At 42.7% G+C, this 25,197-nt stretch overlaps 1 protein-coding gene across 4 annotated transcripts in view; it reads left to right on the top strand.

Moving 5' to 3' along the window:
- Positions 1-25,197, top strand: part of exoc4 (exocyst complex component 4) — a 298,065-nt gene that overhangs the window by 104,940 nt on the left and 167,928 nt on the right. For all 4 annotated transcript variants that reach the window (XR_014553501.1, XM_083654561.1, XM_083654560.1 and 1 more), the window contains 2 exons: positions 13,745-13,890; positions 14,828-14,916. Coding sequence is in view for 3 of the 4 variants with exons in the window: in XM_083654561.1 (XP_083510687.1) it covers positions 13,745-13,890; positions 14,828-14,916 (235 nt within the window). In the remaining variant the exon portion in view is untranslated. The remainder of the gene's footprint in view (positions 1-13,744; positions 13,891-14,827; positions 14,917-25,197) is intronic.

Genomic DNA, 25,197 nt, shown 5'->3' with positions numbered 1-25,197 from the left:
GCTTATCACAAATAGTCCAGCAATGATGTTTATTTAAGAAAACATGTTCCTTGTACAATGTACATACATTCATTGCATTAGAAAATAGGTCAGATAACCAGAGCTTAGTTAATATTCATCAGTGATGTATTGGTGCTGTCTGAAATGCTAAAATAAAATAATTGATAATAAAAAAAGACACAGCCTTTGTTTGAGCTCCTTATCAATAAACAAATAAGTAAACTTTGCCAAAACAACAATGAGCCATGAACAAAAAAAAATCAGTCACGTATTGCACTTAACACATTGAGTGCCAGCCATTTTTTCATCCTGTAGGTAAGTTGTGCCAGGGTTTTTTTTGAGGATTCTGGCTCATTTTACAAGAGCCGAGGATTATTTTCTGTTAAGAATTCATGAACACCAATCATCTAAAAATAACTAATAGAATGTGTGCTTTCTCTGTCTAAAAGAGTTAGTTTGCAGAGTTAGTAGTTATGTAGATATTAGCCGTTGAGTACAGCATGGTTTCAGCGTCTGGAAATTTATTCAGAGATAAATGGCTTTTTGTGAAATTCGACAGAACAGTCACTTTAACCATTCATTTTTGGCATCAGTAAGACCGTCAGACATTCTAAACAATAGTTTTGAACAGTAATTTCCTCCATAACAACAGGAAACACCCCTCTCATTCAAACTCCTCCCTCCGTGTGTCTTCTCCTCCTTCCTCCTGGCTCTACAGCGGGCGTGTCAGAAGCGCGTTGCTGCTGCCTGCCTGCCTGCCTGCGTGCCTGCCTGCCTGCTTGCCTGCGTGCGGACGCTCCTTGTGCGAGTCAAGATGGGCCGGGGAATGCGTGGGCGATGGGCAGATGTTGATTCTGGCCTTTCTGAGGTGTTTCAAAGTGTGTTTCACCTATAATCTATTTTGCAAATCGCTCTCCGCTCTCTGTGTGCGGCTGCCTGCGCGGCCGCTCTCGGGCAAGACAAGTGTGGAATGGATTACTGTAAAATCGCCTCGCCATTTCCTTGAATGGCAATTGCTCCCGCGGCAGTTTTTTCTTTGATTTTGCTCGTCTGGGGGAGCACTGTCAACACTTAGTGGGTCGGTAAAATAGATTATACACATTCTCTTGCTCCAATAGTGATCTCGAAGATGTAAAAGTTGTTGATTGATGTCCCACCGTCAAAAAAAAAAAATGTTTATGTAAGACGAGTTATTTCGGCTCTGGCACTCAAGCGTTGGATTATGTAAGACGAATTATCTCGGCTATGGCACTTAACGTGTTAAGAGCTACATGTTTACATTCAGTATAGCAGCTTCAACAGTCAACTTCAGTTAACAATGAATGAACATACATTTTAAGAGCTACAGGTAGGTTTACATCAGTATAGCAGCTTCAACAGTCAACTTCAGTTAACACTCTTTTCTTCAAGTATGTTGTCAGAACTTGTCACTGTTCTAGTGTTCTAAAAAAAAATAAAAAAATATTCGTTTTAAAAAAATAATAATAATCGAATTTCGTTCATAATTATTAAATTCGAATAATATTCGAATATCAAAATTCGTTTCAACAGCCCTAATGTATGTGATCTGGGGGGGTCAGTCCCCCTTTAAGTAGCTCAAGCAATATGCAAAAAATTTACAGTATTTTTCCACCCAAAGAGACAAGAGTTTGTTTCTATCTGGTACTTTGGCATATGACTCCATTGTAAGGTGGCGCTCCTCTTTAGGCGAGAGGGCGGCATCTATATGGGCTGGGATAGAATATATATATATATATATATATATAAAAAATTAAGATGATCTTTTTGGCATTTTTGCCTTTATTTGGATAGGAGAGTAAGGCAGACTGGAAAGGTGGGGAGAGAGAGGGGATGACATGCGGCTCGGGTTGAGTTCTAACCCACGTTGGCTGTGTGAAGGACCGAGCCTCCGTTTCACACGTGCTACCTCGTGAGCCGACACACGTGATTTTTTTTTACATCTTTTTCATCTCTGTTTTAGTTGACCATGTTTTCCTTGTAGAAGACTTGCACTGTTCAGCAGTGATAAATTAGTTCGGTTTGCAATGCGTATTGAACCTAAAGCCTTGTACTGTACCTAAACGGTTCAATACGAATGTGCCTATTGTTACACCCCTAGAGGCTTATCCAGGGATCAGCGGAGCTGGGCCTTTCTCTGTCCACTCTCTGTCATATGACTCTAAAGCAGTGGTTCTCAAACTTTCTCATGTCAAGGACCCTTAAACTGGCACAACTTAGGCCACGGACGCCCATTTGACTCCCATCATTTGTTCCTTTCTGGTTGTAACCTAATGAGGGGAGTCATACACCAAAGTCAAAGTCAAAACAATAATTTAACTAAAATGTTAACTCAATTACCCTTTTTGCTGGGAACCCCCTGGAACCCCCTCAATGAGTGCGTTTACATGCACACCAATAAACTGATAACTGTGAGTAATCAGTTTATGGCAATAATCTGATTACTGCGTTTACATGCACTTTAATAATCCGACAATAGGAAAAACCCGGGTTTACATGATTCAGTCAATTAGTCGGATTTCTCTCCAGAAGGCGGTGGTAATTCAACTTTTTACATGCAACTTGTACATGCGCAAATGTATAAACCCACAAGAAACCTGATACGCTGTATACATGCACTCAAAAGACAGGTTATTGGCCAAAAACCTAGGTGTGTTAATCGGTTTTCTCATAACCCGTTTATGACCATAAACGGATAAAGCTTATCGGTTTATGCTGTTTACATGACCATTTGAATAATCAGGTAACTCTAGAAATCCGCTAATAAACTGTTTATTGTCTGCATGTAAACGCACTCGACCCCTGGCGGCCCCCAGACCCCACTTGGAGAACCACTCCTCTAAAGCATCTAGAAGGCTGGTGGTTACGCTACATGATGTGTTTCCTGCACATGGTTTGTGTCTTCCTGTGAAAAGACATCCTGGAAAAGCGAGAGATGCTCACCTAAAATATCTGTGGGGTGCACTGATGCTGCATAGCGCCATTACTGTACGTACATTAGACATTAAAATGTAACCCTTCAACATTATTAACTATTGAATGTCTTACCCTTTCCTCAACAAAACAAGTCTGGCATGCAATGGAAATTAAGCAACTAACAAGGGTTGTTGATATGAATCACTGTGCCACTGGCAAGAGATTCACTCAGAGCCAGTCCGCCCTATCCACCTTATTTTGGAATGCCGTGCTGTCAAATAATTATGGGTGCAAGGTCCAGTCTGGAACGTGACTGATTGCTGCAGCTGGTGCATTTCCTCATTAAAACTCTGACGCTGGAAAAAAAAGTTGCTTGTCACAATAAATAACACTTGTTTGACGACTTATTTGAGGGAATGTAGGAATTCTATCTATCACATCCGCTATTTCTGTTGCTCTTTGAACAACCTGGGATATTTATCGACGAGATTTTTGCCAAGCTGGACATGATTTGCTCCGTTCGCCTGCAGCTGTCGTTTACAGACGGGCTATGTTGTGTCTGTGTCAGCAACGTCACGGGGGGAGGGGGCTGGGAGGAGGGGGGAGGGGGCTGGGAGGAGGGGGGAGGGGGCTGGGAGGAGGGGGGAGGGGGCTGGGAGGATTACACCGGAAGAAGCACCCATATTTCACGTAAGGCATCATGGCAGCTCGGAATAAGGTGGATAGGCTCAGTCAAGGCCCCGCAAATTGCGCAAAAGACTTGCATTGATAATAATTGACAACTAATCCATCGTCCATTCACTATGAAACAGCCACAAAGAGAGATGTACAGGAGCATTCATTCAGTTGAATCGGAGTGTTTGATATGGGGAAGGAACGTACAGTATTATTTTGGTGTTTGCATTCATAAGCATCACAGGGTGCCTCTGCCAGGATGCTGGTGCTGTTCCTTCGTTTTAGTCACTTGGTTTGTCTAGCTTTTACAGAGATGGGGCTTTTGTGTATGTACAGTATGTCTCAATCGAACATGTGGCTATAATTATGGTTTGCATGTATTTGTATGTATCCGTGTATGTCTGTCTGAGTGGAGTACAATTTCATTTAGAAACATGACTTTCAAGAAGTGCTGCAAATTGGCAGTACTGTAGACCTCTCAATTTGTTTGTGTCACATGTGGATCTTTGCTGTGGTGCTTGGCTCTGGGTGCAGTGACTGACTGGGGGTGCAGTGACTGACTTGGGTGTGCAGTGAGTGACTTGGGGGTGCAGTGAGTGACTTGGGGGTGCAGTGAGTGACTGGGAGTGCAGTGAGTGACTGGGAGTGCAGTGACTGACTGGGGGTGCAGTGAGTGACTGGAGGGTGCAGTGACTGACTGGAGGGTGCAGTGAGTGACTGGGGGTGCAGTGGCTGACTGGGGGTGCAGTGACTGACTGGAGGGTGCAGTGGCTGACTGGGGGTGCAGTGACTGACTGGGGGTGCAGTGAGTAGCTGGGAGTGCAGTGAGTGACTGGGGGGTGAGGTGAGTGACTGGGTGTGCAGTGACTGGGAGTGCAGTGACTGGGAGTGCAGTGACTGGGTGTGCAGTAGGGGTGGGAATCGTGGAGTAACTCACGATACGATCACGATACTTGGCCCTCGATAACGATATTATCACGATACAGCGATTCTGCGATAATCGATATATTGGAAGAAATTTTACCTACGATACATCACAATATCTGTGTTACTGAAGAGAAAAAAATACCCTTAAAAGGCAAGAAGCAGGTATTATGTATTTATTAGCAGAATTGACATGAACTCACTCACTCATACCATTTTCGATACCACAGAGGAAAAGTTACACATTAAGAGTTTTATTTTATTTTATTATTATTAAAACAAGAGAACAATGGCATATATTCACAATATATTTTTAAGTTGTCTTAAGTAGTTAGTGGGGGGTGTGGATGTTCCGCGTTCATGTTTTATGTATCGGGTGACAATTCCCTCCAAAGCCTCCCTCAAGCTGAGCTGCTGCCCCCAGTATGCTCAGAGTGTAGCCCAAGACAGCCCAAACACTAGACTCGGCTCTCAGTCTTAATCCGTTTCACTACTTTACTGTACTGTTGGCGCCGCTCACCAAACCAATCTGGAAACCGAGACTACCCAAACACCAACTCTGCATGTCCAGGATTCAGTTATAAATCGCAACTTCGACAATTCTGCACCAAATAACTTAAATCGATAAGAACTGACGACTGGATTGTTCCCCTCAGCCTCTACTCAGTGGTTCCACTGCAACATGAATGTGGGAGCACTGTTGTAAAAAAACAACAACACACGCTTCGTCTCTTGCCTTCAATACTCTTTGTCTGCTACATCCGGGTACCTCCACCGGCAATGCGTTTAACGTTAAATTTAGCTGCAATCTACAAGCCGGGTCCATGTATTAACAGATTTCAAAGCCAATATGTTACTGGAAAGAGCGTCACTCCGACTGGTTAACAAGTTAAACATTTGGTCACTCACACTGGCGTTTTGAGCCCGGTGTTGGTGAAGTGGTTACAGCAGCAGTAGTGGGATTAGCTAATGTGGCTAACAGCTGCGGTGCTGTGTGTGGAGGAGGCAGAGGGAGCGCTGCTGGTATCGATAAACTTGATACTGTAGAAAATGAGTATTGTATCCGTTTAAAAATGTTTAGAAGCCTATCGAGTAAGTACCTAAGTATCAATATTTTTGACAACCCTAGGACTCTGTTTATCAAAATGGCTGTGGGCGAACCAGTTTAAAAATCCTGCATATTTTAATAACATATCGATACTTGGTGCCAGTGTATCGATAACGTATCGCAAGTGGAAATATCGATATTTTGTCCCACCCCTAGTGTGCAGTGGCTGGGAGTGCAGTGACTGGGTGTGCAGTGACTGGGGGTACAGTGACTGGGTGTGCAGTCACTGGGGGTGCAGTGAGTGACTGGGGGTGCAGTGACTGGGTGTGCAGTGACTGGGGGTGCAGTGAGTGACTGGGGGTGCAGTGACTGGGTGTGCAGTGACTGGGAGTGCAGTGACTGGGGGTGCAGTGACTGGGGGTGCAGTGACTGACTGGGGGTGCAGTGAAGTGACTGGGGGGTGCAGTGAGTGGCTGGGGGGTGCAGTGAGTGACAGGGGGGTGCAGTGAGTGACTGTGTGTGCATTGGCTGGGAGTGCAGTGACTGGGGTGCAGAGGGTGGAGTGGGTGGGGCAGCTCTTTGTTTTGGCAGCTGTGATAATGCTGCTGCTCATCATCGCTAAGCTGGCTGTGACAGACGACCTCTCACTCTCTAGCTCGCTTGCTCTCTCTTTCTCTATTCTATATACAGTAGGCCTACAGTACTTTTCTACCTATGCTCAGTTTCCAATATGTGCCCATGTATCTCTCTCCTTCTCTCTTTCTCTGTTTTTCCATCAATTCTTTCTGTCCTTTTTCTGCCTGTCCTCTATTGCCAGCCTCAGCCTAATTTCTGTTTCTACCTGTTCGTTCTCACTTCCACTCATTCTGCCCTCCTTCTCTTCATTCTCTGCCTACTAGTCTCTCTTGGTTCCACCAGTGTTGGCTCAACTGAAGCTAGTGTCCCACAGTGTGTGTGGGTATCTCTTTGTCGCTGTGTGAGGTGTGCTTCACTAATGAGCTGCCCGGCCACACAGAGGTGACATTAATAAGATCTAATATAACCAGGTCAAAGGCCCTGTCAAAGAGAGATGGACTATTGCTGCAGTAAAGGTGATTTTAATAAGATTTAACGTTCTTGACCTGATGGGAGGAAGGGGAGCTCGTCCTGTGTATAGATGGAGACACACGCACACAACCATGTCATAGAGTAGTGGTGATCTGAACACATACTGTTTCAAAAATATACCTCTTTTTAAATATCTATGGGGGTTGACATGATGTGCTGGAAGGCACACGTGCAGCTATGAGAAGGGGAGAGGATAACTCCCTCGTAACTGATTACTGTGTTACTACTAGGCATCACATTACTAGACATCATTTAACTTGGCTGTCTCCTAACTTAGAGAAACTAAAGCAAAGTGATTCTTGACAAACAAGGGCTTCAACTTTTGAAATTGTTCTCTGTTGTTGCTCTTTATAATTAGTTTACACAGTGCACACTCACAGTGAGATAGAGATATATTTAGTCAAAATGTCATCTTATCAGCAGCTTTGTGATGGCTAAAGGAATAATTGGGCTGCCTTGAGATGATGGCAGTGAAAACATGTCTTTGCTAAGGATTTATTAGCTCTGGCTGCTGATTGGAATTAGAGTTAGTGAGATGATCTACCTCTTCTAAAGGCTTGTGCTGTTCCCAAAGCTGGTAGGAGACCCCTCAAGTAGAGGTAGGGCAGCATAGAGCAGTTGTTCTAAAAGTGGGGTCCGGGGATCTTGAGGGGGTTCCAGGGCCGTTTTTCAACCAGATTTGTATCCTTACAATGTGAGTAGTATGAGCAGATGGGCAGGCTTTACCTTCCCTCAGTCTACCCTATGGGAGAGCTCCCACTTCATTCTCAGCCAAAACTCTCCGTTGTGACGCGAGATGTGGAAGCTCTGCTCGAAGCTGTCGAGGTGGCTTCCAGGGCAGCTGTTATTGTTTATTTTTATTTTTTAAGTATGCGCACATCCACAGAGAATTGCATTGAGAGCCTTAACGAGCGTTAAGGACTTGCAGCTGGCAGGGGCAGAATTTCTGCAGCGCCAGACAGAGGATATTTCTCTGTGTGGAAAACATAGAGAAGGTAAACACTGCCCATCTGTTTATATTACTGAGATTATAATGACACAAAGTGGGTTGATATTCGGCAAAGCCTACCTTTAAGTCTTGAGGTACTGTTGGGATGGTATTTTAGGTTCTAGCCTTTCACGCTCATTTGTAAATGCTTTGTAAGGCATAGATAGTACTCACTTTAGGTGAATTCACACAAAATACTTAACAAACAACTAAATGCTTTCTAACTACATGCATTAATCAGGAACTGTAGAATTAACAAGTGTTTATAAAAGTTAACACACTCACTAACATTAGCAGTGGTTCTCAAAGTGGCATCCTGGGACCCCCAGGGATCCTTGAGGACATAGCAGATGGGAGGATCGCGCTATGCGCCCTGACCAACCAGTGCACTAGTGGAGCGACCTGGACATATAACTTGAATCCAGCTTCCCAACCCCAGACATGGCCAATTGTGCCTGTATGGCCCCCCCGACTTTTCCATCTACATTTCATAAAATGCTTATAAATATAGTTTTACTTGGTCAAAGCAAGCAATCCAGCTATATTTACAATCATGGGGTATAGAACATTTTACTCGGGCCCAAACTTAAAACAATATTGGATTAATCCCCCCCCCCCCTTTTATTTATTTATTTATTTATTTATTTGTTTGTTTATTTATTTTTTACTTTTGGTCCCAGTGAAATGTTATATTCTCTCTTTTGCTTCACTTTCTAAATATAGCTGAATCGCTTGGTTTGGCCAAGTAAAACTTTTTTATAAGCATTTTACGATATGTCTATGGAAAAAGGAATCGCGGATGACATCCCTTGGTCCATATGCCTAACCCGGAAGAGGGCGTGACTTTGGCACTCTATTCAGTATTCTGTCCCCACACCTCTAATCTTTTGCTTTTTCTCTCCCCCACATCTATCTCTTCCCCCTTCCTTCCTTCCTTCCTTCCTTCTGTCTCACATCCTCCCTCTCTCCCTCTCCCTCTCTCTTTCTCTCTGTCCTAGCAGTCCAGTTAATTGCCTCCAAAGTTCACTCTGTCTCTGGGCTAATGCAATTTAAGTAGGGTCGGAGCCCCTTCATCAGCCCAGCGCTGGCATTTCATTAAGTCTGCTCGGGCGTTAGCTTGCTAGCAAGTGGGGGCTCCGCTCCATCAGCTCATCATTAGTAATTAATACACTGATAGGATTAGCTGCAGCAGGAGGCTAGTGGCAAGTGGAGGCCCTGGTGCTGCCAGTTGGGGAGGGTGGGTGTGATGGGGGCTCGAGCAGTGACTGTGATGAGGGAAGTGTGTGTGCATGTGACTGCTGTGAAAGAGTGTTTTCGTGTGTGTGTGTGTGTGTGTGTGTGTGTGTGTGTAGGATATTTGCATGAGTATTTGTGACCAAACGCCATGAACCCAGGCTCATTTAACCCATTTTAAGTCTGAACAGGTTTAATATACAACACAGTTTCATTACAACACAGTTTTTTTTTGTGTTTTTATTTTATTTTATTATATGTATGTGTATATACATGTATATTTCCTTTTTTAACGTTCAAAATAAATTTTCATTCATTCATTCATTCATTCATTCATATATACACATAGGGCTGGGCAATATATCAATATCAATATTATATCGATATTGTGATATGACACTAATTTAGATATCATCTTAGATTTATTGTATTTAATTTTATTTATTTATCCTTTATTTAACTGGGTGAGTCCCATTTAGATTTTCATCTCTTTTAAAAGCGAGCCCTGGCCAAGAAAGCAGCAAACAGAAGTTACAACACAAAACCACAAAATAAAAATATAGCCGCAAGCGGCAATGGCAGGGGTTCAAGCCTTGCGCAAATTGAACACCTAATAGTCCTCGAGGCAAATTTGTAGAGCACGTTCAGGTGAACATGTGGGAAAAAGTTGCTTGAAAATTGGAGAAACAGCCTGGGAGTTACAAACCGGTGTGAAGTTACGGCATATTTTGTGTTAGGCCACGCCCACTTTTTACATCTGCGGCGCCCCCTTTTGGTCAAATTTCGAAATATTATGTCAGAAATGCCATTCCAGATGATGCTGAGAAGTTTGCAACCGAATATACGAATGGACTTGATTTACCGCTATTACATGCTTACACCAATGATGACAAAACTTCTGATTTTGACTAGGACATCCTCCTTGATATATCTGCCAAGTTTCACGATCATTGGACAAACAGGTGCGGAGTTGAAGCCTTTTTCGTGTTAGGCCATGCCATTTCTGGCGTTTATGGCGCCCCCTTTTGGTCGAATTGCACAAAATTTGACACACATGGTCTGGGATGGTCTCCGAAGATCTCCAACAAGTTTCGTGAAGATTTGTTAATCGCTCATGAAGTTATGACAATTTAGCAGAGAGGCCACGCCCTCTCACAAATTTAACGTTTAATATCTTCCAAATGAAAGTAGATTTCAAAAGTTTAAAAAGGCCAATTTGTAGAGCTTGCTCCATAGATGCTTCCTGGTGATCTTGGTGGAAATCGGTCAAACGGTCTAGGATGAGATGTCAAAAATGTGTTTTCCAAACTTTTCAAAATATCTCAAAATTTTTCCAGATGGACCTTGAGGTTCCTTATGGCAAATTTGTAGAGCAGGTTCACCTGATCATGTGGAAAAAGAAGGCTTGAAAATCGGACGAACGGCGTGGAAGTTATGGCCTTTAAGGTAAAACCTCTAATTATAGCGCCACCTTCAGGCCGATTCGAAAAATATTTCTTGAGCAGAAACCAGCCACCAATATCTGTCATTGTGCCAAATTTCAGGTCTCTGCCATTTACCAACTCTGCGTTGAGGCAGATGAACAACGAGAATAATAATAATACCAAGAATAACAAACCAGCACCCCTTCGGGGCTTGAACCCCTAATTACAGTACAAGGAATACATGCAAATATACAAGTTCCACAGTGTACAATCCCAAGTAAAACAGCTACACGTTTTTAAAGACTGCAGCAGGCTTTTAAAAGTACCAAGAGGGATGAAGCGATCCAGGTTTGCATCTTTCTGGAGCTAATTCCAGGGCCAAGGACGATAATAACTAAAAGCAGACTTCCCAAATTCTGTTGAAGATTTGTCTTTTCCTGGTTTTAAAGGCTGCATTACAAAGTGATAACATTTTCTGAACTTACCAGACTGTTTTAGGTGTTCTATTATTTGCCTTTACGGACTTATATCCACATTACCGATGATTATTTATCCAAAATCTCATTCTGTAAATATTTTGTGAAAGGACCAATATTGTCACATTATCGATATTTAAGTATTTGGTCAAGAATATGGTAGAGCTGCCCTCGACCAAAGATTATCCTGGTCGACCAGAAATCGACCACAGCTCCGACCAATCGATTGGTCGAAACGGGGTCTAAAAAAAAGAAAAAAGCCCTACGCACACACAAACACAGACACACACAGTCTCGTCAGGGCCAAAATGGACAAGGAGCAGGCCTGGAGGAGAAGAAGTGAGAGTGGGCAAAGAGAAAAGCCTTCATGGCAGTTCAGCTTGCTGTTCTTGAGAGGGACCGCAATGAACTTTTGGAGAAGAAGATGGAAAAAGAAGCGTATCTTGCTGTGTAAAACGCTGATGCCCTTACTCCAAAGCATAAGGAGAAAAAGACAAAGAACAAGGAGGACAAGATGGAGTCAACTTTCAACTCAGAAAAGTCTCCATAAGTAAAACTACACAGGCAGCACATTATTTTAGATATCGTTATAGTGAGGAGAGGAGAGGAGAGGAGAGAGGAATTTGGGAGATGTGGGGTTGGGTGTGTGTGAGCACAGGTGTTAATGTTCTCACATTGAATAATTGGAGGATTTGTTAGTCTAAGTTCCACTACAGTCAATAGGGTACGTAACGTGTAACTTTACTAGACTATTGTTTTTTGTGTGGTTTTGCTATTTAAATGCTGTTAAAAAAGAGTGAACAAAATCTTCATAGTGTACTTGTTTCTCTATAATATAGACTCAACATATTATGTTGAGTCTCATTTATGTCCTTTTGTGTGGTTATGCACTTTCATACAATATGTGTGCATGTGTGTGCTGTGCACTTGAATTAACACTGATGTGTGTCTGTGCAAGTGAAGGCTTTCCCATGCGTGACGGGGGTGCTCTCTGCAGCCTTAATTACATCATTATGGGCGGGATGGATCTCCATCTGTTCGGCCATTACTCCTGTCCCTCTCTGGGCTGACCCGCGCTGCGCCTCAGAATTAGACGCACACTGGCTAAATGGCCCTGCTAAATTATGAAGCTATTAGATATGGGAAGCTATTTTAGAACATATGTATTCACACAGAGAGTGGAATGAAGAAGGGTGAGAGAGAAAGGGAAAGAGGAGGTGAGGTAGAGAGAGAGGGAGAGACAAAAAATAGGAATGTGAGAGATGATGTACAGAGAGATTTTGAAAAATGAGAGCAGAAGAAAGCGACAGAGAGAACATGGAATAGAATGATCGAGTATTGGAAGTTCACTTTCTCGGTCTGGCCAGTTTGAATGTGCCTGTCCTCAGCTATTGTTAGAAGTCGATAAGATTTTTATGAAGCCTGATCTGACGTTGATGGATTTCGCCATGGATCATGCAGACAGATCAGGGAAATGGAGGATTCTTTATGACAGTCATCATGCCACTGGCCTGTTTCTCTCTCAAAGTTGGAATCTTGTTTAGTTTTTGAAGTTTGGCTTTGTCGACTACCTGTTGCCATAAAGTGTGATACAGTGTAATGTAGTAATACCACTGGTTTCTGTATATTCATTCAGCAAATACTCGCCACTGTTGCATCAAATGTGATATTACAATAGCAGTATAATGTAGCTTTCCGTCTACAAAACAACTACCGTAAATGTGATTCTATGATTCTACTATTGAGAATAAATGTTTTTATCACCACAATCTGCTGTAGAACTGTAGATGGGGCCAAAACGAGGGATGGATGTGAATTATAGTTTTTGATGGATAAACTAAAATTACCCCATGTTTTTTTTGGTCTAAAAATACAAAGGAACTGGTTACATTTAATTATTTAATTATCCTTTATTTAACCAGGCAGTCCCATGGAGACCTGGCCAAGAAAGTGGCATTAAGACAAACAACATACAACAATGTACATAAAATGTTCTCTGTAAGTGCTGCAAAAAGCAGTAGTAGTAGGCAGTATCAAACCAGCAGGCTAATGGGCCAACCCTATTAAGTCAAACACTGCTTAATGAGTTTTTGCCTCTAGATCCTTCATCACCAGTTTAAACTCACCAAGAGAGACCAGCTCCTTCAGCTTCATTATGCAATCCATATCAGAGGGAGCAGAGTACATGAAGGAACTTCATCAGAACCAAATTTAGTTCTGACCTTTAGGGACAGATGACAATAGAAATCCTGACTGACAAGATATAAAGACAGATATACAGTACGGTATATAACACAGATAAAAGGGTACCAATGAATAAGCTCATGAGTGGACAGGGCAGGCCAGCCAACACAAGCATACCGGATACAATGATGAGTGAGAGCGTTATGGTCAGTAGTTAGTATTAGTACGCTAAATACTCTATGATACAGTCTCTAAGGCACAGAGATATTGGGAGGAAGCATGTGAATATGGCCATAATTGAGGATTAGTTGTGATGACCAGTTTCTCTAATCCTGGGTCAATGATAAAAGACTAGTTGATCTGTGAGATGTCAAATCAGTACTGATAAGAAATCAAGATGAAATCAAGAAGTCAAGGTGCAGTTCTCAGGTCTTGCTCAAGGACACATGGGCAGGTCAGAGGCTTGAAGCCGGATCATGCGGTTGTTGTTCTGCCAGCTACTGACCTTGTGCTGTGTGTTGTCTAGGTTCTGCTCATGGACTACCTATTGTGCTGTGTGTTGTCTAGGTTCTGCTCATGGACTACCTACTGTCCTTGTGCTGTGTGTTGTCTAGGTTTTGCTCATGGACTACCTACTGACCTTGTGCTGTGTGTTGTCTAGGTTTTGCTCATGGACTACCTACTGACCTTCTGCTGTGTTGTCTAGGTTTTGCTCATGGACTACCTACTGACCTTCTGCTGTGTTGTCTAGGTTTTGCTCATGGACTACCTAGATGTGAAGAACAGCCGCAGTGCCGCCGAGCCCTCAGCCCAGCTCTCCTATGCCAGCACCGGCAGCGAGTTTGCTGCCTTCTTTGCCAAGAAAAGACCCCAGCGTGCCAAGCAATCCCTCTTCAAGTAAGGATCTCACTCTTTACTCCATGCTGTAGTCCTTAACCATCCTGCTGGAGTCCTTAACCATCCTGCTGTAGTCCTTAACCATCCTGCTGTAGTCCTTAACCATCCTGCTGTAGTCCTTAACCATCCTGCTGTAGTCCTTAACCATCCTGCTGTAGTCCTTAACCATCCTGCTGTAGTCCCTTACCATCCTGCTGGAGTCCTTAACCATCCTGCTGTAGTCCTTAACCATCCTGCTGTAGTCCTTAACCATCCTGCTGTAGTCCTTAACCATCCTGCTGTAGTCCTTTACCATCCTGCTGTAGTCCTTAACCATCCTGCTGTAGTCCTTTACCATCCTGCTGTAGTCCTTAACCATCCTGCTGTAGTCCCTTACCATCCTGCTGGAGTCCTTAACCATCCTGCTGTAGTCCTTAACCATCCTGCTGTAGTCCTTAACCATCCTGCTGTAGTCCTTAACCATCCTGCTGTAGTCCCTTACCATCCTGCTGGAGTCCTTAACCATCCTGCTGTAGTCCTTAACCATCCTGCTGTAGTCCTTAACCATCCTGCTGTAGTCCTTAACCATCCTGCTGTAGTCCTTAACCATCCTGCTGTAGTCCTTAACCATCCTGCTGTAGTCCTTAACCATCCTGCTGTAGTCCTTAACCAGCCTTCCAAATATAAGAGATTTTCTCAGAAGCTCTGGAAAGAACAAATTATCCTCTGTGTAAGAGAAGTGTTCAGACAAATTCACCTTGACAGTCTTTATGATGTTAAGCTCTGAAATTCAACTAGGCTTAAATGACCAAAAATGCACGTGAGGTTACATTATTCTCTTGCACTTTCACCGCAAGGCTACGGTCTTCTGTAGTTTTTTTGTTTTCCGTAGTTTTTTCTTCTGTGTATTGTACTGTTGTATTTTGTACCTATCAGCTTGATCTCCTTTGTGTTGTAGATTTGAGTCATCTTCTCATGCCATCAGCATGAGCGCCTACCTGAGAGAGCAGAGGAGAGAACTCTACAGCAAGAGTGGAGAATTACAAGGTGAGGCAGGGGGTGGAGGGATGGGAGTATGAGGAGAGGGAGTGACTGGGGAATGGGAGGCAGGGATGGAGAAAGAGAGAGCAGAAGACACCTGAATGGAGATGGAGAAAGAGGTGAAGTCAGCAGGGTTTGGTCAAGGTTGGTGGGATTTGGGGAGATGGAGAGCATGAGGGAGCCTTAACAAAAAGGTGTTGAGGAGATAACAATGGTGAGTTCCATCCATCCATCTATCTTCAACCGCTTATCCAGGGTCGGGTTGCGGAGATAGCAGTTCCAGCAAGGGACCCCAAACTTCCCTCGCCCTGGCTCCCTAACTAGGGGATCCCAAGATGTTCCCAGGCCAGAGTGGAGATATGATCTCTCCACCTAGCCTTCTAGCCACACACACAAGCACGCAAAAGCACACAGAGAACTAGCTACACAGCCAGACCCTGGAGAGTGTCTGCTGTTCCACTGCTCCTACTCTCTTACACACTTTCACTCTCACACTCTTCCCCTCTCTCTCTTTCACTCTCATTCTGTTTCCCTCTCTCTCTCTCTCTCTCTCTCTCTCTCTGCCTGTTCCTCTGCTTCTCTGCCTCGCTCTCCCATGACCTTGAGGTTTCAATCAGCGGTGCCTGACAGCACTGTTTGTCTGCTAGTTGTTCTTTTTTCACACCCAGCTCCTCGTTGACATTGTCTGGTTAAAATAGAGGAGGTAGAAGACTGAGAGAGACGTTGTCAACAACAGGAACGTGCTTTTAATCCATAGAGACTACTCCCCGGTGCACACATAAATGGTCCTTTGACAATATCCGTATAATTAGAATTGAGGTTAAACTTTTTGAAAGTAAATAATTTTTAATTAGATGTGCTTCTCTAGGTATTAAAAACAACCAGGTGGAGATTGACGATGAACAACTCATTTGGTATTAAACAGGATAGGATGTATTAATGCAGCTCCCTCACCCTCCAAGGTACAGATATGGTTCTTTTTTTTATGAATATGAAATATAAAAAAATGTCAGTTATAGCTAGTCTGATAAGCGTATGCAAAATGAACTGCTTCAACTCCCCACCCAGCCACAAAAAAGAACAGCATTGATTAACTCTGGATAAAGAAAACCCCCAAATGGTCTTCAAATAACAGCTCACTTTTTCCCCTTCCTTCTGTCGGCGCCTCAGAACGACGGGAGGAAAGTCTCTTTTTTTGACGGGCTGAATGCCTCGGAGCGTTCATAAGAAGATGAGATTTCTCTGGGCTTTCATTTCGCCTGTCACAATGCGCAGCGGCAGCCACGAGACCAGGCCAGGGCCTGAATGGCTGTGGAGAGATTGAAGGAGTAAGAAATCATTTAGAAAGTGAAATAAGTCGACTGCGGTGGAGGGAGGGGAGGGTTAAAAGTCATTGTTTTCATCAGGGTCCAGCGAAGAAACCATTAAGGGATTTCTGAAGGGAGAAATTAGAAAAACATGTATTGAGATGGTGTGGAAAGGAAGTCTTTCTCTTCAGATTAAACTTACTGTAGGGAGAGAGAGAGGCAGAGGAAAAGAGTTAGAAACGAGAGATTGAGTTGATGAGTTCTCCTGGCTACGGGATTACTCTTAAAGCTTAGTCATGTGTGTCTCTAACTCTCTCTACTTTGAGTTTCCTAAACTCTTCTTTCCCAACAATCTGCTTCAAGTCAATATAGTTATTAAGTCAGACAATCACCAACACAGCCTTGGAACTAGGCGTTTGATTGTTCGTTCTAAATCCAGCTATGCCCTGTTACCAAATGAATAACAGTCGTCATGCACTGAATAGAGTACAAAGTACAAATACTCCTGCAGCTTATGCAAAAGCCACTGCTCTACAGTATATGGGATGTCCATTTCATATCTTTGATTTGTGGGTGGTTGGTTCATCATACAGATACATGTATGTCAAATATCTCCATTGTGCTCCTAAAGTTCAATTGCTGGTTAGAATGCACCACACAAAGTATCTCTCTGCTGGTTCTCAAATCTTCTGCGATCGAGAATCTGCAGCATTGGTATAAAATATGTGTAATGACTTTGTAACTTATCCAGACCCACAACACATCTCTAATGGATTTGCCATTAATCTGTAATATCTGTAGCATGTGTCTGCTGAGTGTTCCACCATCTATCTTGTTACACACACCCACGTACATGTACAGTGTACACACAGGCACACATCAACATGTACACGAACACACACACACACACACACACACACACACACGGGCAGCTTAGGGGACTTAATTGCTTGCCTTCTCTACTGAAGCACGTCCCATACGCTTCAATTAATCCAATGCTTCATCTAAAGACTTCATTACAGCTCCATATGTAGCCACATCTGGATAGACAGCACTGTCTGTGAGGAAATGTGTGTTTAAAACATAATGCTTACACTTATGTAGGTGAGTTATTTTGTCGGCTAGTTTTTTTGTTTGTTTGTTTGTTTGTTTGTTTGTTTATTTATTTATTTATTTATTTATTTATTTATTTATTTATTTATTTATTTATGATTTATTTGAAAGGGACGGATACAGAATACATAGACATAATTATGTACAATGACAGTGAACAATGTCTAAGGCAAATGACAGTTGTCCGATGCGTGTATCATAGTGCCTTTAGCGGCTGCTAGTTTGCAGCACCTGTCCCTATGAGGTCTACTGTGAAATAAAAATGTTAAAACAGCGAACGAGTGAGGACTTGGAGGGGGACATAATATCCACATATGCATCAGATTGGTGGTTGTGTGTGTATATATACAGTATATAAGGGTTCAGGCATGCATGTGTGCTTGTGTTTGTTTATGTCCTCTATACTGTAATCCCCCACTCCAGAGTCACAGAGCCACATCCAGATTCAATCACGGTCCCTATGAATAAATTATGAGAATAACACTTTCCCAGCTAAGGATATGTTATCATGCCTCTGTATGACTCTCAACTACTAGACTTTTTCATCCTCGCCCTCTGCGTTTTTATTGCCTCTCTATCGCCTGTGCAGGCGGCGGATGACTCACCGTGCCCGAGTGGTCATCTGGGAGGTGAAGTGTGAATACATCTCAATAACTAGCACGATCTTGCACCACAGCAAGTCAGTAATGCATAACATGCCTTTTGATTTGATTTTTCCTCGTTCCACGCTTGTTCATTGTGTTGCGCGTGCGATATTACTTTGGCCCCGGGCCACGTTCCAAGTGACAACTCTCCGTGTGACAGCGGTGCACAAAGCCTGCGTATCAAGACACACGCACACACACACCCCTTACATACGCACATAAACACACACACTTCAAACACACTCCCAGTCCCAACTCTCTCCCACCTCTCTGACCTCCATCTCCTCCCAAGATGTATTCATAATCTACTGTGTTCCAAATCTATTTCACACTTTCCCCCTTTTCCTTTTCATATTCAAAATAGGCTTGTACGCCGGGTGTCCGGCAAACAAAAAGAACAGCCTGGCTGTGTCCCCTGCTCATTCAATCTGCTTTCAAATAGCCTCCCTCCTCCCCACCCGTTAATAGCTAATGCTCAGTCTGAAGTGGAGGAAAAGAAGAAGCCAGTGTTGTATTAGGGGCTTCTTGTTTATGTATAATAGCATTGTGTTCCCTGGAGAGAGGGACGGACAGGGACAGGAGGAGGGGGAAGTGAGTGACTGCTTGGGGCGAGCAGAAGTGGTGTTTCTTGTCAAGCTGATTTGTACAGCACGATGGGGAGGGGAGGCAGAAGAGGTGCAAATGGAAAAATGTCTAGCGGGAGACACGGGTGGGGGTTCTGGGGTGGGGTTGGCAGATGATGTTGATAGCTGTGTCTGTGTGTGTGTGGCAACTGGCAAGCAAACCTTTGCTTTATAGGGTGAAGTAGGAGTAACAGCGTATTCCTGCCAAGCGAAACGGCTTACCTATACAGTCTGATGTTCCACACCTCGTCCAAACTTGGATTGTGATTGTTGGGGACGGAGGACATGCATCATGTTTTCAGAAAAGATTAGATATTTCAATAGGCTGATGTGGTCGCTGAAAGTGGCATTTGTTATTTGACTTATTGGCTTTTTGTCCACAAATAAGCTCCACAATTGTGGCAAAGATGATAATCTTGGTTATTTTTGCTGAATATTGTTATCACCATTATTAATCATGATTAGTTGCCTCTTTTTGCTTTTGCCGGTTAACTGTAATTGTGGTCTAGGAACCAAAACTATTAGCGCTTCTAACGTGCATTTTCATTTGTTTCAACGCTTCTAACGTTGAGCCATTCCATTCTTTTCCACTTCACCCATTGCTACATTTGTCCACAGTTGGGTCCATGTAAGGTTTCTCTCTCTCTATCTGCTTCTCCAGTCTAACTTTGGATTTGGTCACATGGGTGCATGTTGCACATTTTAAGTTTGTGGGACTTTCGACATAATTCATTATATAACAAAGCCATCAATATTACAGTTACATGATTATTAACTGTGGAAACTATAATTATGGTAATCTACGATTAATTGTGCAGCCCTAACCTATCCCAAAAATAGCCCATCTTATTCAAACAGGTACGTCCTGAAGCTAACAATACGTACCAGCTCTAAACCCCAGCTCTCACACAAACAGCCACTGTGAGATTTGTACAGACTTCCAGAAGCACCAGGGCTCTTAAGTGGCTTTTTAATGTCAAATCCCTCACTTGCGCATTCAATCATTCAGTCTCTCCTTTATTTGGTGCCGCCGTCAAAGTATAACGGTTGTTCGCTCATCTCGTAGAGCAATCAATACTTGACTTCCGCCGACCTTGCAATTATGATTTATCATATTCATAAATGGAACCTTAGATGGAATTGAACTTCCTCGGGAGAGAAGTCAATAATTATTAGCGGATTATATTGCTGCAATGTCTTAGACACATGCTGACTTCTGATTGAGGTCTCTGTCTCTCCCTCTCTGTCTCGTTCCCGCTTGCTGTCAGGATTTCATTTTTCATGCTAATGTTTCTCATTTTGTGGCTAGCTTTCACTTGCTCTTTGCTAATTGGAGATTGTGGAGATTGACGTGTTTATAGATGTGATGTGTAGGTGTCTGAATTTGGAATAACACTAATCAGAATGAACAAATCAAATCTTGTTAAAGTAAGCAGCGTTCCTATGAATCATCTTAACTAATGGATCGACGTTGATTTAAAATATAAATTTTATATTTATATTCCAGGTTCTCAGAGCAAAAGGACAAAAAACTTCTAACACTGCCACCCCCCGTCAGTTCTTGTGGATGAGCAAAAACATTGTAGCTTGAATTTTGAGTTGGCCTCCTGTTTATAAGCTCTTTAGTCCCCTGGCCACTTTAAATTAAATCAAATGGGAAAGTGAAAATAAAAGGCTATCCTCCATGGATCCAATTTCTCTCTTCCAACACTTTTCATTTTTGACCCAGCTTGTTGAAGTTGTGGAACAGATTGAAATTGATGGGCATGAATTATATAGGAGGTACTATTGTATTCAGTAATAATTCACAACTTTCTAGCAGGTTGCTGAGAGACTTCTCAGTCTCAAAGTTGAGGTAACAAATAGATTATAGGAACCACCTCCTGATCTTCAAGGTAGTGCTTGCTTACAAGCTTTGACATTGACTTATGTTGAAGCAACGAGGAAGGAATACAGGGTAAACCAACAGTTTAATAAAATCTTTTTTGTAAAGAATATCATCAGGTTCAACAGTTCCCTATTTTGACAGTGTCCTTCTTCATAGGGCTGTTAGTGGGACATTACCCATGATGCTGTGTGGTTTGGGAAGGGGTTAGGGATATGTCACCCCAAGATTGATGAGTGCTTTCATGTTGGCCTGACATGTCATCTGTGTGTGTACTCAACATATCATATGCGTGTATATTATGTCGTATGACATGTATGACATGCTGTAATTGAGTCCATACACGAGTTCTACACACCACAGGAATGTCGCTGAAAAGCCCATATCTGGAAAATGACATGTTTCCCCTCTTGTTCTGGTGCCAGACCTTTTTGAATTGCTTTGCTCCAGCAGCGACATAACTGGGTTTGTAGATAAAAGGCAAGGTACCTCTGTTACCTGACAGGCTATTACAGTGAAGAGGCTTTATTTGTGTTCAGCATGAAAGCGAGTATGGAGCAGTTATGCATATTGTAACAAACATGGACACACACACACACACACACACACACACACACACACACACACACACACACACACACACACACACACACACACACACACACAGTCAGAAATTAGTAGGGCTGTCCTCTAAAAGTTGAATAGTTGAATGATCAGTCGAGAGACCCCTGAGTCGATGGAGATTCCTCAAGTCGAACAGTCGTTTTCCCCCCATCTAAATTCCAATCTTAATTTCATGTGTTAATTTATTCTTGTTTAGATTTATTTCGGCCTATTCATTTTTGAGAAATAGGCTAAAGAACTGTTTACGTTTTTATCCATGTAGGCTACATGTTGTTTTAATGTTTAAAAGGTTAAATAAAAAATTGGGCTATAAGAGCTTAATTTAAAAAAGAAATATATGTGTCGTGCCTGTCTCATTATTCAGACAAATCCATTATCCAATAGCCCGACGTCGGCTATTCAAATCTTGCATGATCATAACAGTCTCTTATTGATTTTTAAATGCTCCAAAATATGTCCCCATCACTCTGTTGCATTGACTGTTAATGTGGTCGAAATAATCACTGAAGATATTCTTATTTTTATTTATTATTTATTTGCTTAGAATAGTTGAATATTCGTAGTGGACAGTCGAATCCTGAGTCCAGGACAGCCCTAGAAATTAGCCCTACCTCACAGTAGTCAGTCATATTGTATGTATTAGCCTGGAAACATAATTTTCAATTTGCCCTGCAGCAAGGATGATGAGAATGATTAAAACAACATTGGATATATATCTAAAAACCAAACAAACAAACAAACAAACACACCCACCCACACACACACACACACACACACACACACACACACACACACACACACACACACACACACACACACACACACACACACACACACACACACACACACACACACAGATAAAGACATATTGTTGGGTTTTGGTCTGGGACCAGTGATTGAATGAGCTGTGGTGTTGAAATGAGATTGGAGCAGGGTAGTGTTGGAGTACTCGAGACCGGTCTTGGTCTCGTTTCAGACAAGCCGGACTCGGGACTTTCTTTCAAGACCAGTCAAGACCACAAGGCCCATTCTGAGCCTGGAATCCCCCTGTCTGTTTTCCATTGTGTGACATTATTTTCTACTGCAACTTTTCTACTTTCTTTGCTCAAAACTCTACATGTAGAGTTTTGAGAAAAATAGGAATAACTGGGTTGCAGAGGACGACGGGAGGAGAATAGAGTGACGGTGTATTAATAGTTGACAGGGTGCAGCAGACTTTTAATCACATAGCCAGAGAGAGAGAGAGAGAGAGAGAGAGCTTTGTGTACTTTCACAACCCGGGGCTAATTTTAATCAGCATTGGTCTTGTCATCATCGGCGGCTTCGACTGTCACCCCTGTGTTGACTTTTCATCTCAGACCTGCTGATTGGAGAAGAGGAGGGAGGGACGTAAGGGCAACGGGGGCTTGAGGCTAGAGCAGTGATCCTCACTATTTCTTCGATGAGAGCCGCACTGGCAGCACAAAGTCAATAGGAGAGCCACTTTTACCGCAAAACACCAAAAGCCACCCCAACCAAGCACATCTGCCTACCATTTTTTTGTGTTTTATTGTTTTCCACACGCACGCACACACACACACACACACACGCACCAGTTTCCCCTAGAAAATCTTTCAGGCCTGGAGGGATTTCGAAACGGCCCCCACCGCAACGGTGGGGGCCGTCACTGGCGACGCTAAAGTTTAGCTAACCTGTTCACATCCCAAGTATCATCATACTATTATGGGATGCGATGCGAACAGTTGTATTATGGGATGTGCGTTTCCCAGGCAACGACACACGTTGACACGTTTTGGAACAGCGCTGCACGCTGGCACAATACTCCTAAAAGCAAAATGCTTATTGTTTTGAATGATTTGGCACCTTCTATTACTGTCAACACCAGTATTGTTGTATTGTAATAATATGCCATAAAGGTTTATTGAAATTTTGGGGAGAGCAGGGATTTTTTTTTATTTTTTTTTGCAATTTCTTAGAGCCGCCAACTAAAGCTTCGAGAGCCGCCAGCATCTCGTGAGCCGCGCAATGAGGAACTAGGGGCTAGAGGCAGAGCAGATATACTTGCAGGTTGGTTGGTTGGTTGGTTGGCAGGCAGACAGACAGAAAGGCACATCACGGACGCAGCTCTCTTACCACCCCAGAGTGCAGCAGGACACACAATCAGTTTTCTGCTCCCCTGCAGAGGCCAATCAAGAGTGTAGTGACACTTCATTTTCGTCTTCCAATCCTTAGGCATGCACACACCCACGCACATAGGTTTACGCAATCACTCAATCACTTGTAATGCCTTCTCATGGTTGACAGAGTCAAGAGACATAGTAGTAAGGAGTGTTTTAGAGTGTTTTTACACCCTGAGTGATTGGTTTGTACACAGTGCTGCTGGATCTTCTCTGAAAGTAACACAAAATATGATACTATATAGAATAGTTACTCTCATACATATAGTTGAAGGAGCGGCCTGTCGACTTTGTTATATAAGCACATGTTGGGGAATACAGTACGTTATCTCCTATTAAAGGAACACACCAACATTTTCACCTACAGCATTGGCCATCTTCCTGATATTAAGACGAGAAGATACCTGATGATGCCCTTCTCTTCTCTGTGCGTGTAGTAGAAAAATAGCTACCCGCCCCTCCCGCTAGTTAGATTAGCACAATAAATGGTAGTAAATAATGGTACTGCCTAGCCTACCTTCGTTAACATGGCCAAAAACGTAAAAAAACAACTGAAGAAATGCTTCCATACTGCTCACCTGGCGTAATCCAAGTATCCAGAAGCCCTGAGATGCCAAGTTAACTTGAAAAGACGTGATTTACACCCTGTTTTAGCTGAAATCTTCACTGAAGCCACGAACTTCACTTCTTGCAGCACCTGGCTACAGTGCAGATTTCACCTGGCTACAGTGCAGATTTCACCTGGCTACAGTGCAGATTTCAGATAAAAACAGGGTAAATGACGTCTTTTCAAGTCAACTTGGCATCTCAAGGCTTGTGCAGACTTGGATTGCACCGGGAGAGCAGTATGGAAGCATTTTTCTGCCCTTCCCCCCCTAATGTTTTGCTCAGGTTAACTGGGGTAGGCTATGAAGTACAATTTACTACCATTCATTGTGCTAAGCTAACTAGCAGGAGGAGTGGGGAGCTATTTTTCTACAGTACTACACGCACAGAGAGAATCTATCTTCACGTCTTACTATCGGGAAGATGGCAAATCTCCCAAAATGTTGCCGTGTTCCTTCAACCTCTTTAAAGGATACTACAGGTGTTTCTGTAAAGTTTGTACCAATCATCTCGGTTTACCCTCTATATTATTCCTCTTGGTGTCTGCACTCTGCACAGCCACACATGTAGTTGGAGATATCAGGGCTAATTTTCCTACTTTCAGAAGAATCCATTTGCTACCATTCATTCTTGTAAGGTATGAAAAAGAGTTTCTAGAGTCTTGAAAATTGCCTGCGCTAGATAATCCATCACAGCAAACACAAAGCCTTAATTTGGCTGTTTCATTCTCATTTCATTGTGCCTAACTTGAGTGTTTTCATATCAACATGCACATTACTTTATGCTCTGCTTTCTGTCAATTACCTGACACCCACAGGAAGAAGTTCAAGTCTCCGCCAGGAAATAATCCTTCAAAACACGTTGGCTTATAAACTTTATTGTCACATATATATATGTATTTTTAGGGCATCTTTGCTAGCCAGGACATCAGTTAATTTCAAGCTACAGTAGGTTGTACATCATTAAATTGGTATTTTAAAAACAATGAAAATAAACAAGTAATGTAAAAAAAAAAATCTAATTCCATACGGCATGCATTGCAAAATGTTTGGGGGAAATGCAGTAAATGGGCTCCAACTCTAAACACTGACATTGGTATCTTCTTTTCAAATAAATTTCAATAAATTTCAACGAATTTTGATACATGTAGGCCTTAGCTTAGTAGCTTGGTAGCTGCTTGCTATTATCTTTGTGAAGTAGAATGGCAAATCAATCTACTACTGTATTTAAATAGCACATTCATTTTATTCCCTCTCATCCAAGTCATTGGTCCTGAAATAGGTCAAAATGAATAATAGCCGCTTGATC

Source organism: Poromitra crassiceps, assembly GCF_964638095.1.
Source record: "Poromitra crassiceps genome assembly, chromosome: 2".
NCBI lineage: Eukaryota > Metazoa > Chordata > Actinopteri > Beryciformes > Melamphaidae > Poromitra > Poromitra crassiceps.
The sequence above is the reverse complement of the archived record's forward strand: the minus strand, read 5'-3'. Positions and strand labels throughout refer to the sequence as shown.